This window comes from Vitis vinifera, chromosome 17, assembly GCF_030704535.1.
Source record: "Vitis vinifera cultivar Pinot Noir 40024 chromosome 17, ASM3070453v1".
NCBI lineage: Eukaryota > Viridiplantae > Streptophyta > Magnoliopsida > Vitales > Vitaceae > Vitis > Vitis vinifera.
Window position 1 is genome coordinate 10975649 of NC_081821.1, and position 13965 is coordinate 10989613.

Here is a 13965-nt window from a genome sequence, read left to right on the forward strand (position 1 = left end):
ATATTGATTTATTTTTAATTTAACTTTTAAAAACCCATGGTAATCCGAATACTACTCACAAGCTTGGGAAAGGGTAGGAATTCTTAATCCGACCTCGAGTTGAGTTTACTTGAGTTGAACATATTAATAGACGGGTTTAGTGTAGATCTTCTAACTCGCCTAACACATCTAAGTTGTAGCTCCATTTCAAGCTTCTTCTATTTCCTTTCCCATTTCTCCATTTCATTAACCTCAGGTAGTTTATAATTACTTGATATTTTTTGTTGATTTTCTTTTAATAATTAATTAAGTGATAGTTTATCAATAATCAAGACTTCCTCCCTCCTTAGCTGACACATCCTCTTCCAGTATGCAAATGTACAAAGAGTTTTCGAAGTATCAAGAACCGTGGATTAGGTTGTGACCTTCGCTGCAAATTGATGTGTTGCCCAATATTTGGCCCAAGTCAAAATGTTTCAGTGTGCAAGTTGGGCTAAGTTCCAGAGAGGAAATGAGTTGCTTTGGGACATCACATATGTTCACTTTTAGTTCAGAATGTGATATGCTGGCCCTATTTCTGAACCAAATGTCCATTCGCCCATATAGCCTGAAGTGGGAATGGCCCAAAAACTCTTCAGTCATCCCATATGTTTAATACTTTTTACTTCAAAATGTCCAATAAGATACATACATACTTCACACTTGACTGACTCAAATCTCCAAATCTAAGAGCTTTGTTAATAAGAGCTCAACTATAATTTGCCCCAAATTTTCCAAGTGATGAAAAATATGCCTACAATGTAGAATCAAGCTAGTTAACACTAAGTAGATCAGGGTCAAGTTTGATTCATATACCTCTAAGTTCCCTTAGAAATAATATGCTTAAGTATTAAGGAAGAATGAAGATATTTCTTGGAGAAAGAGTATGAGAGAGAGAGAATATTCTGATCTTATGATAACATTGCAGTGCTAGGTATTCAGTCAACTTCACTAGTGATGGCCTGAGTCGAATCTGAAACGGCGGATTCCAAAGGGGGTGCCTTTTGCACTTATGATTTGAGCATGTATTCCTCTCCCTTTAAAGGTTAAAGGCAATGGCACTGCCCTTAGAATAATATCTAGAACAACAAAATATTCTTATATATATTCCTCATATCTACATTTTTGTGTCTTATATCATCTTCAAATGTATAAGAAATTGGTGTCAGACTCATCTCTAAGTCATTGCTTCAGGATAAAATATGCATTGACGAAAGTGCATTTCTTTATAACCCATGGTCTTGAGTTTGTTTATGATCCCATTGATGGCAACCATCATGACTAACATCATTGGTAATCTGCCAAAAGAATTGCTTTCACAATAGAATACAACAAAAAAAGATGGTAAAGGAAGAGACTGATAATGAATGTTCAATTACGAGAAAGAAAGATCTTAAGTGCACGAATCCAAGGTCGGTAGCCGCATAAATGTTCTTTAGACCCCATGCATGTGGATGAGTACTCAAAGCCTTATAACCGGTAGGGTTTCATCTCTAAATTAAAGTACTAAACCTGAAATCATCGAATATGTTTTGATTGTATGCATGTAGAAACTTGTCCAATTTGAGTGTCTTTTGATTATAATAAGCTACAAAACCCACTGATTAGATTTGATATCATGATGTATTTGAACCTCTAAATTAGTCCGTTCAATGCATATCATTCTCGAAGATGGATATTGCAATGAACTTTATATGCCTTTTGTCACGTAGAACCTTATTCAACATCTGCTTTATCTTTATGTGTTGCAATTATGAATGAGAGCACCATTGATACAAAAACTTTCTCCTATTGGGTTAATGGAGAATTTGGGGAGTGTTCATCCAAAGCTAAGATTATAGTTCTAATGGATGCAAAAGGAGCAATTTAGGTGGAAAAAAAATAATAAGCATATGCATTTTATGCCATGACTTGGGGCATTAAGAAACCAAACTATAGCATTTCATTTTTCATGTATAGCACATGAAATTCAAATTAGTTCATTATTTAAGGAAGATTGCATGTGTTAGAATAACGATATGTTCAAAAAAGTTATACAAGCATAAACTTTTTTTGACATTACTAATTAAGAGTTCGTTTGACAATGATTTTAGAAAACATTTTTAATCTTTCTAATATTTGATCATTTTTATCTTTCAAGTATTACAAATGTTAGAAACGTTTTCTAAAATCATTATTAAACGCAGTCTAAATAAAATTGAAAATAAATAGAAAAATTCTAATCATTAATTCAATTCAATGCTAGTTTCCAAACGTAGTTGACCTTAGTGGAATTAAATTAAAGTTTAAACTTGCATAGGTTTCAACCTCTATAGTTTGAATAATTTTTTCCCCATATATATAATAAATTATTTGATTAAAAAAGTCATTAAAAACCCATGAATTCAATTCAGTGCTAGTTTGCAAACATCGTTGACCTTAGTGGTATTAATTTAAAGTTTAAACTTGCATAGGTTTCAACCTCTATAGTTTGAATGCATTTTCCCCCCATATATATAATAGGTTATTTGATTAAAAAAGTCATTAAAAACCTAAATTTTGAATTTAACATTTTATCCTTTTTTTTGTCTTATTTGGATAAAAATGCCTTGATTAATTTCTTGTAAAAATAAGTAAATGCTTTAAACAGTGAAAGACATTTATATAAAAAATAAGTTACTTTTTAAATAAAAATATGGGAAGAGTTAGATTTACAAATTTAGGGACCATTTCATCCCATTTAACCGATTAATTCTATCATAATAACCTGTTTATAAAGGTTATGATTAAATAAATAAAAAAAGTAAAAGGGTAACCTTTTTTTTTTTTAGGGTGGGGGGGAGCATAATGTGGTTAAATTATGTGTGACGAATGAGTTGGTGCTTGCAGGTCAATGAAGATGATTATTTTCCACAAGATCTTTGAGGATCTGGATTTGTACTGTGCTCAATTAGTGGTTCACTGTTTTGAGTGCTTTCCTGTGTGCATTTTCCTTGGATGATGTATGGAAAAATTGGATCTTATGGAAGTCTTGACTTGTGCGAGTGGCCATAAAGTTCCAACCATGGAATCCTAAACACTAGCAATATTTCAGTGCAACAGCAAATGGGAATATATATATATATATATGCATATAATTGGAGTACTACAGGACTATCAATTACCATAGCCTTAACTGCCATACATCTATGTCCACCCATTGCAAGATTTTAGATAAGGTGGTGTTTGGTCAAATGATTTAATAATTGAGTTTAGATTAGGTATAATAACTTAATATCATAACTTAAAAATTAAAAATAATTTTCAATATTAAGTTAAAATAGTTAATTAAGAAAGTTTTTAATAAATCAACTTAATGATTTAATAACTTAATTTAATTCGATAAATAAATAAATTAAACATGTTTAATAAAATAATTTAATATTACAACTTAAAGTAAAAAATTATTTTAAGTTTTAAGTTAAAATTGTTAATTTATTTTTAATCTTTAATCTCATTTGTTCATATTCAGTCAAAGTATATTTATAAACATAACTCTACATTTACAACTTATCTTTTATAATAAATATTTTGTAATTATCATATACCTCTATAATATTTTGAATATGAATGTTTAATAACTAAATTAATCACTTAATATTAGTGAAGGTAAATATTAGTTAAAATCAATAAAGGTAAATATGTTTATTTGATGATTAAAGAAATTAAATTAACTTAATATTTAAAAAGACAAAATCACATAACAAGTTTTAAATCAATAACTTACCAATAATTCAACTTAAAGTTAACTTAAGTCATTAATTAATAAATATTAACTTTCATCAACCACCCTTTCAATCTTAATCATAATTTTTTTTTGGCCTCATTTGTCTCATTTAGTGAGTATATTTTATGACTACTATAACTCCACATTCATCACTTTTTTTTAAAAATAAATAAATATCGTGTCCAGCTATGTTATAAATGTATGAATATTTAACAAATAATTTTATTACTTAAAATTAAATATTAATTAAAATGAATGAGGATAAATACGTAAATCTTTAATATAAATTAAATTTTAAGCTAAATTTATTAAACAATCTTAAAACTTAAAATCAAAATAAAAAAATGAGTTTCAAATTAATGACTTAATTGAAAATAATTTAACTTAAAGTTAAATTAAGTTTTAAATAATAAGCATTAATTTTTATCAAATACCCTCTTATTACTCCCAAATTCACCACTTGTTGGAGGAGTATGCCTTGACACCAATATGATAAATCATGGCTATGAAGTATTTTGCAGAGACGCATTATTGGAATAGGCTTTAAAGCTTAATATTGTCATATCTATACACTTAATCTCTTTAATTTATTCGCCTATTTCTTTGTTTCAAAAAATAAATAAATAAATAAATAAATAAATTCTTGAAGGTAATCTCCGGTCTGCCAACCTAGAGCAACTTCTTTTTCAATCTTTTTCCTGAATATCATTCTTGTTGAGGGCCCATTTGAATCAAAGCAAGAACGGTTGCAGGAAGAAATTGATTTTGAAATAAATTAAACAGCCGTCAAAACAGTCTACATCCACAAGGCTGCTGGCTTGACTGTAGAAAATTATACGGGTGACAGTACCACTTAGATCTTCACCATTCATCCTCCTCGTGTGCGCATGTTGTTAGTCACCCTTGTTATCATTGCCATCTCTCAGGTCAGGGACCATTCCCAATAAATAATTAATGATCTTTTTGTTTCACAAGTGGAATTCTTCTTTCCTTTTTTTCATTCTTCTTCTTCTTTCATTTTCCTTTTTTCTGGGAGTGGTATGTACATGCTAAAGAGCGAGGCACTTCAAAATCCGGAGCTTTTTCCAGGAAGTCCATAGAAGTTAATAAAATTCAAAGTAAAAAATGATGGCAATTGGGTTGCAGGTTTGAGCAAGGACATGTATAGCCTTATCTGCCCACTCTAATTATAATTTGGCTGTATGGATCCATCTAAAATGATTTCTCTTCAAATTATTTGAAGTAAATGGCTGGTTTGAGTTATTCTTTTGAAACATAATGACTTCTCCGTAGAATTTAAAGTATTTGTGGACTGTGATTTTATATGGAAGAAACTCATGATGGCCCATGACATGATTCAAATCAAAATGCTTCAGGGGTGGAGAATTGGTGAAAAGTCCAAAATCTACGAGATGAAGTTAAGACTCTGAGTGAGACATAGAAACTGAATGGGGCTTAATAAGAGAGCAGAACGTGGTGATCATGCAGATGACAGAGAGAGGTTGTGGTGGTGGAGGTGGTGGTGGTTGTGGTAGGGGCCTTGAAGAAGAAAAACATCCAAATCCAAAAGAATACAAGTCCTGACTCCCACACTTAAATGATTGTATGTGAAAACCCCACGAGGAACCAATACCATGTCTCAGAGTTTATATAAATATATATATAGAGAGAGAGAAAGAGGACCCGCACACACACCTTGAAGTGTGGTTTGTCTCTATAACCTGCCAAAATTTCACCTGCTCTTTGCTTCTTTTCCACGTCTTTACAGAGAAGATTGATGGGTTGATGTTTTCTGAAAACAAACTGTTGCACTCTTCAGAGAAAGGAAAAGAAAAGAAGAAAAGAAGAAAAGAAGAAAAAAAGAAAGGGAAAAACCAGCAATAACTTCAGAAAGCCATACTTGCCCACACTGGGGACCTTTCTGATCCAACAGTACAAATATCAATCTCTGCAGTTATCCATCGTATAAACCTCTCCCTTAAAAAAAAAAACAATACATGTTCTGTAAAGAGAGAAGAGAGACTGTTAAGATATGGGGAGTGAATTCAGATCAGGGCACTAGATTTCGTTGATAAAAAATTCCAACATAGATAAAGGTAAGTGTTTGGCGATCTCGAGGAAGGGTGGCCGAGGAGGCGAGGAATTGGAGGACGATGGACGTGACTCTCACTGCTGTTGTAGACCCACTTCCACAGAGAGAAGAGAGGACAGTTTAACTTTTCTGAAATTTCGTGTTTCCCGTGTATATCAGAGAGAGAGGGAGAGATATAGAAAGAAAGATAGAAAGAAAGAAGGAAAGAGCGTGTGTATGTGGGTGTGTGGGTCTGACACAAATGAGGGAGGAAGCAGAAGAGGGGGTCGTGTTTGATGATGAAAGCTTTGTACACATATACAACAAGGACACTTTTGAAAGATATATACATGCGTGTGGGTATGTGATGGAACTCAATGAAGACCTGTAATCATACACTTCTTCTCTGCATCTCTTCTCTCTCTTTCCAGGAATTTTATATCACCTATGCTTATACACTGACACCAATGCATGCAACTAGTAATGAATAAAGACCATGGAATAACCAAAGCACAAATTGAAAACCCTAACACACTGAAGTTTTATATGGGATACATATACACACACCCACACCAATAGGACACACAAAACACAAGTACAGAGTTGAATGTGAATGTGAATGTGATTGTGTGTGAGAGAGAGAAGAGGTTTACTGTTCTGTCTGGGAAGTGTTGGGAAGGAAAAGCTGAAACCCTAACATGGGAGAACAACTACCCCTACATGTGGATCGGATCCAATGAGTGTAGTGTAGGGCACTGTACTCTCCTACTGTTATAGATATTTGCAAGTATGAAAATGGGAGGTGGAGCTGAGTTCCACCGAAGCAGCTGTGGGATATAATATATATGGCATAAAAAAGAAAACATTAACATTAAATTCCTTAAGAAAACAGTGTATTGAATGTGCAGAAAAAAGGCTGAGAGATGCCCGGCTCTTTTCTCTATTGTTTCGTAAGAAAAACTCGACTGATATGGGGTTTTTCTTCATTCAGTTTCTGTGTCACCTGCTTTTCCTCTCGCTGTTACAGAAAGTAGCATAACATAGGGCTGTAGCCAATGAGAATGAACATATGAATATTTGAATATAATAAAACTAAGTGCACAAACAATTAGGTGCAATTTGGAAGTCTTTTATTTTATGTGGGGGCTTGAAATTTACTGAGAAAGCAAAGTAGTGGTCCTTAAAAAACAAAGAAGAAAGAAAAGTGAGAATATAGTGTAAAGGAGGACTAAGCCCTTAGACTTGGTCTAGAGAAGCATCCCTTTAAGATTAACTAATATTTTTCTGCTTTTATTCTTAAGCATAAACAATGTCAAGAGAACAGAAACTCCACATGCACATGCTCTAGAGTTCCCACTAATTAATGACACAACACAGCTCAAGTAGCCACACTATTATCATGCTGATCATCTACAACATTATTTAGGCTCCAAATCCCACAAACTAAGGCACACACACATAGAGTACTTAATGGTAGTCTTCAGTTTAGAGGCATGCACCCTAAACCTACCAAATTGTTTTCTTAGGGGAAAAAGAGAGAGAGAGAGAGAGAGAGATAAAACACAGTGTTCTAGCTAGCTAGAAGAGTCCATGTGAGGCTAGCTAGCTAGAAACTAAATATCATACCATACCATACCATTCCCCAACCATACCATGAGACTTTCTTTCTGCAGAAATGCCCCAAAGAGATAAACCCTAGCTAGTGGGGGCTTATTCTTTGTGACAATGCCCTCATTCTTCACATACTGCCTCCCCCTCCTCCTCCTCCACTTTCATTCATATTTCCTGAAGGGTTATCATCCCATGGAAGAGAATATGGGTGGGAGTAACCAGGATTTTGAAAGTAGCTTCCTCCTCCTTCATTACCAATCCTTCTACTAGTAGACCTCACTAGTGATGGTGAAGGCAATTGCGATGACATCTCATTGCAGGCGTAACGAATCAGATCAGCATTTGCTGCATCAAGCTCCTTCTGGAGCCTCTCAACCTGTCTTTGGAGGAATGATATAGCACCAACACAGCCGTACACTGGATCCCTCACTCTTGCCTCAGCTTCATAGGCAAGAGAATTCACTGCATCCTCTCTTTGGTGAGGGAGGAGCTCATTCAGGAGCTTTGTGACATTGCTTGCACCAAAGATCTTGTGAACATTGGCAAATTTCTGCGGCTCCTCTGGTGGGAAGTACGGTGCAAAGATGCATCCAGGCATGCATTTCCTCCTCAGGAACTTGCAGGCAGCACAAGGAGAGTTGTAAGAGCTGGATGAAGCCATTTTCCCTGCACTAACACAAAACCCCAGTAAAACCAATCAACCATTTTTGTGTAAGTTTTCCTTAATTAGGATATTCAAAGGATTAACAGGGTTTTTTTTTTGGGTTTTTTTTTTCCCTTTTTTCTTCCTATAAAAATTGTTAATATATTGAAACACACAGATACTTCACGTAAATTAAATTCGGTCTCACAGGGGCAACATTATAACTATTAAATTTTTCTCCTTTTTTTTTTTTTCCTTTTCTTTTCTTTCTTATTTCCCTTTTCTTTCTTTGGATTAACTATATTGCACTTTGTTTTGCACTTACAGTACTGATTTAAAAAAAAAAAGAAGAAAAAAAGAAAAAAAAAAAGAAAGAAAGGAATAAGCAGCTTCTGTTTTAGCTAGGGTTGCCCCAGCTTGATTTTGAGTAGCTGATGAAAATCTCCAAACCCAATCTGAATTTCTCACTCTTCTCTTCGGTTTGGAGACTATTTTGTGAAAATCTAACCTTTCTCCCAACCCCTACACCCACCCCATAAAGAGAGGGGGAAACACCAACAAAAGGAAAAAGAAAAGAGAAGAAAAGATGGAAGAAAAATGCTCACTCAACCCTTTTATGATATGCATACTTTCTTGATCTGGAAACTGATTGTCACTTGTTAGTTCTCACTACCTTTTTTCCTTCTCTTCCCCATCTCTTCCCTTTTCTCTTTTTGGTTAATTCTTACACTATATGCTTACAGCTCCCCAGGGCTTTGTGCATGTTCCCTTAAATTTTGGTCTCTAATTTTTGTCTCTTCTTTTATCCATGAGCAAATACTCTCTCCACTTGGCCAGACTCTCCAAATTTCCAAGAATTCAGTTGCTTCAACTATGACTATATATATTTATATATATCTGTTGATGATGAACATGGGATCTGACAGAGGTAGTTAACACACACACACAATTTTATATTTTGATAGCTGTAGTAAGAAAACATGAACATATGGACACAGGAAAACCCTAGATCAAGACTTTAACCCAACAGCATGTAGTATGCATCTCTTTAGTCTTCAGCCCACCCGGAAAACTAAACCAAAAAAAAAAGAAAAATTAGCACTAAAAGAAAGAACAAACAGAGAAGCTACATATGTATACCTGTTTGTGATCTTGGTTTCCTAATGATCAGAGAATAAGAAGGCAGATGATACCTTTTTTTCCTTTGTGGGAGCTCTTTCAAGAGGTGTTGTTTGTTCCTTCCAAGACTGTGGCCTATTACAAAGATATGATGGCCACAGATTTATAACTGAAAGTGAGCCATCAAAGGGGAAACCGGAAACCCTAATTGGAGGAGAGAGGGAGTTCTCTGCAAATTCAGTAACAAATGGTTCTGGGAGAGAAGGAAGGCAAAGAGCATTAGTGGATGGAGAAGGAATGGAAGGCAAAGGACAAAGGTAATAAATGGGAGGTACATTAAAAAAGAATGACTATGACACTGCATCTAATAATAATATCAGGGCTGTGGGGATGTCACCAATTTCCCCTTCCCCCTTATTTCTCTTTCTCATGCATTGAGACAACTAGTGCCAATTTTTCGAAAATTAAAACAAAGGAAGTTAACCGAGTGAAAACCATTTTGTTTTAGCATCCAACTAGTGCTAGGTCATTACAAATCTAATGAAAAATGAGGGAAGAAAAAGAAGAAGATACTTGGGCATATAATGGAAAGATCAAATTGATTATTTATATATACCTTTTAGGACCTGAGGAAGACTATGCTTTTTTCCTCTCGCCCATTTTACACACTCTTACAATGTTAGTGTACATCATTTATGTTGTCAAGGTTTCCTTCATCGAAAGAATACTTCATATGCATGTATATAAATAATTGTTTGATTAGCATTCTGGAATTACCTGTGACATATAGATAGATAGATTAATCAATTTATCGTATGTAGTATTTTTCCTTCAATCATCGAATCCTCACTAACATGGGGTCACAGGCATCACAGCCCTTTCAGTCAAATCCATGGTGGGAAATGATCCTAATCATCATACTGCCTTTGACAAACAGTCGAGTTTTTCTTCTCTTTCAAAAACAAGAAAAGTACGTAGTAAATAATGACTGAGCTCTTGGTATTCTGCACCCCTCATAATAATTTCAGGGATGCAAGCATATGCATGTGAATACATCGTCATAAAAACTGAGAGACCCGGCACTGCACTGCACAGCATTTTTGTTTATTTAGGAGGATGGGTTAGACATGAATCCACTGAAAAAACAGTACTAAGAACATGGAAAATGTAGGGTTTTTTTTTTAGAAAAATAATTTAGGGATATAGCTGCTTCATTTTTAAGATTACAACTTTGAAATGCTGCACCGCCATGATCAAATCGAGACTGATCACATTAATTTAGGGTTTGGCTAGAAAACTTTCCATCCATACTGAAGTTTTAAAGTAAATTAAGACTTGGTCTTGAGACAGCAGTGAAACCCTAAGCATTCTGTATCACATGATGGGAAAAGGTTCATTTCTTGCACTTTTCTTAGCATTAACGGATCCCTAAGCTTAGCCCATATTTCCTCAAATCAGATCCAACTGTTAACATCCCTTCATGGGCATATATATATATATATATATATATATAACTTATATAATCAGGTGACAAGATTAGTAGGTACTTAATTGTGTCAAAACTCTACATACAGGCAGACAGATCTAGGAAGAGAACTTTCAAAGCTGCAATAGCAGCATAAGGTGATCATCACTTTGTTTAACAAATGATAAAGAAAGAGAAAGAGAGGGTAGACATGAGCAGCATGGTTTACAAAAAGGAGGAAAGGATTTAGTGAATATAGAATTGGTTCACATACTTAACTGACAATTCACCATGATTTTTGGCTACATGAAGTTTTTTTTTTTTTTTTTGGCTGATTAACTTCCCTCTAATTAGCATATCAGTGCATGGGCATATGGTGACATGAAGTAATCCTAACTCCTTAGGATCTGATATTACTACAATAAATTTGATTGATTCATTTATTGACATATTACCCAAAGTTGTAATAGAAGCCAAAAGAAATCAAATTTGATGCACATGATTTTAATCAAGCAATTTAAGACACATGATGGTCACCTAGGCTAAACTTCAATCATACTCTTTCATGAAAATATAATGTAATTTGTCTTTTCGTTTTCGTTTTTATTTCTCATGAGAAGAAACGTGTCAATTTCCAATTCTCATGAGAAAGCACTAATTGTCAATTCACCAGTGTAACATCCCCTTTTGAGTATGGTCTCACAGTCAATTGACCCCAACCATAAGACGCACATGATGTGTATTTTGTTGGTTAGGATGACCAAGTACGTTTAGCTGCACGTCTCCTGGAAAATGATTGATTTCATTGATTAATTTTATTGTACAACACTTGCAACAAGTCTTTCTTTTAGGTCTAACATGTGGTTGGGCTAGAGGAAGAATGTTTTTAGGATGATTTTTTTTTTTTTAAAAAAAAAAAAAAACAATTTGTAGCTAAAATGGAAAAGGATGAATGGATGATTGGTTTGGTGCATTCCATGAATGTGTTTGCTTAGCCATCACCTAGAATCGATCCATTACAGGAAAACATCAGTTTTTGGACTAATGACAGAACATAAATGTTTCCAAATTTCAAGTCATTGTCATGGCTGTCATTTCCTGAAGAATTCATTGATCAGGAAGATAGATTCGTACATAAATATATACTTGTAGGCAATTCAAATTTCATAGAAAATTAAACCAAGATTAGCATGCATGCCAATCATAACCGATATCGATATTTAAAATTAGCAAAAGCATCAATTAACTAAACTCACTCTCTAGAACAAAAGAAAAAGTGGCAGCTGGTTCCTTTCTGTGTCCTAGAAATTAAAATTCTTTCAGATTCATTGATGGTGACAATGGCTCGCAGGTATTCCATCATGGAGTTATTTTGTTCCATGATATTTAATAGTGGAGAAAACATGATGGTGACATGTCCTTGATGATGGGTTTTGGTATAAGGATGCAATAGCCCAAGGTTACCATCTGTTAGGTAGTAGAGTTTTCAATGGCTTACTGTTTAGTTTATGAGAAGTCCACTATTAATGAACCTGAAATTCTCTTTTTAAGACCAAATGATATACTTAAGTCACACCTGGGACTACTGTTCAATACTGTTGATATAAAATTTTGAAAAGAGGCCACTCATCTTGGTATCTTTTTTTAGGCCTCTTTAAACATATTGTGAAAAATAAATAAATATTTTTGGAGATGGGTGGGCAAAGCATGATTCATGGCCCCAAGTTGTTTATTCTAGATAAATTCTTAGATTACAGTAAGGGTTCCGGGGAGGAAGAAATATTTTTTAAAGACAAAAAGTAGAAACTGTTAATGGGGGTTGAGTTTTTTCCACTGGCTTCTAAGAGAGAGAGAGAGAGAGAGAGAGAGAGAGAGAGAGAGAACTGGTAGTTCTGGGGTGGCTCAGGACTCAGTACCCACTACCCAGGAAGGACTCTTAGCTTCAGTGTATAGCTATAGGTACACAATGCAACAGTTATAATTAAATAGCATAATTTGATTTTCCTGTAAGACCAGTTCGATTATAATTGCCTTACAAGTTTCAGCCATAGAAGCAAAAAGTGTCACAGAAAGGAGAAACAAGAGTGAATTAGCTGGGGCATTCCCCCTGAAAATGACTGGCTAGTACTGGAGCCATACCCATGACCATTAACCCAGGACTGGAGCTCATCTTTAGTGATACAAAACTGGAGGCTTGGGAGACATGAAGCGTGACAAACTCCGGAAAAAAAGATTACATGTTTGAAAGGGAGAGCTCATTGCTATATGTAGGAATATTTCTAATAACTCGGTAGAAAAGTATACAACCCTTTTGGGTCTAGCTATTCTTCATTACAGTTTCCAAGCTGTACTTAAAACTGATTTCCTGCCCAAGGGCTTCACACCCTGCTACAATACCCTCAAACACCCATGGATATATTTTGGTGCACCTTCATACAATACAACAGATACTGCAAATTTAGCAAATCTGCCAAAAACAAAAGACATGATAAGGCAAATTATTTTTCTAATATCGCAAATAAACCATCAACCATGCTATCAAATCAATAGTAACATTCCCATTGCTATCATTGAATTTGTTTTATTCTATTTTATGTTTAAGACCATGAAAAGCTAGCATGCCCTACCACATATTTTAGTGGGTACCTTTTATTCTTTAATGGGTACTTCTCCTTCCTTTTTTTTTCCCCTTTTTTTTTCAGAGATAAGGGAGTTGGGAGGACTGCCATTTCTGCTCTCCTGCCGGATTACAATAAACATTCCATGTGGGTCAGATTGGAAGGTTAATTAAAAACTAAGCATAGCCCTAATCATTAGAGACGCCCTTACCGGTTGATACATGATTTGTTATCATTGATCGAATAAATTATAAATCCTTCGGTTACTTTCACTTTTCCACAAGACTCTTTACATTTGACTCAAATTGTTTCAAAAGAGTATGAGAGCACATTTGGTCTCAACTTTAACGATTAAAGATCTAAATTAGTTACAAAGACGACAAATAAATAAATAACATGTTGAATGACTACATTGACCCTTAGAAAAGCCCTAAACATCATAATCATCTGATCTTTGATCATTATGGACTGTCCAAAAATGGGGTTAGCCTAAATTAGGCCAAAGAATGGCTGAGATTAGGTTGAGCCCAAGGGTGGGGTTATGAGTGTATGTTTATATGTGGCCAACCTAGCTTGGGTATGAGTTTTATGACTGAACTTCATAAAGGTCGCCTGTCTTAAGGAGATACACAGTCACAAATTTGAACCATATTGTAAAGGCAGGAGACTGAGGTT

The 13965-nt window shown here is 34.6% G+C and overlaps 1 protein-coding gene across 2 annotated transcripts; it reads right to left on the reverse strand.

Moving 5' to 3' along the window:
• Positions 1–7082: 7082 nt before the first annotated feature.
• Positions 7083–9518, reverse strand: LOC100267218 (protein LATERAL ORGAN BOUNDARIES). 2 transcript variants are annotated; one of them, XM_059734185.1, is made up of 2 exons: positions 9282–9518; positions 7083–8111 (listed from the first exon to the last, which is right to left on the reverse strand). In XM_059734185.1, the coding sequence occupies exon 2, from the start codon at positions 8104–8106 to the stop codon at positions 7573–7575; it is 534 nt and encodes a 177-aa protein (XP_059590168.1). In that variant the 5' UTR covers positions 8107–8111; positions 9282–9518; the 3' UTR covers positions 7083–7572. The 2 variants fall into 2 exon arrangements, with proteins under 2 accessions (XP_059590168.1, XP_010663111.1); XM_010664809.3 differs by having other exon boundaries at positions 7083–8116.
• Between the last annotated feature and the right edge of the window lie 4447 nt (positions 9519–13965).

Coding starts and splice junctions, on each gene's coding strand:
- LOC100267218 (XM_059734185.1), bottom strand. CDS start 8,106: ATGGCTTCATCCAGCTCTTACAACTCTCCTTGTGCTGCCTGCAAGTTC.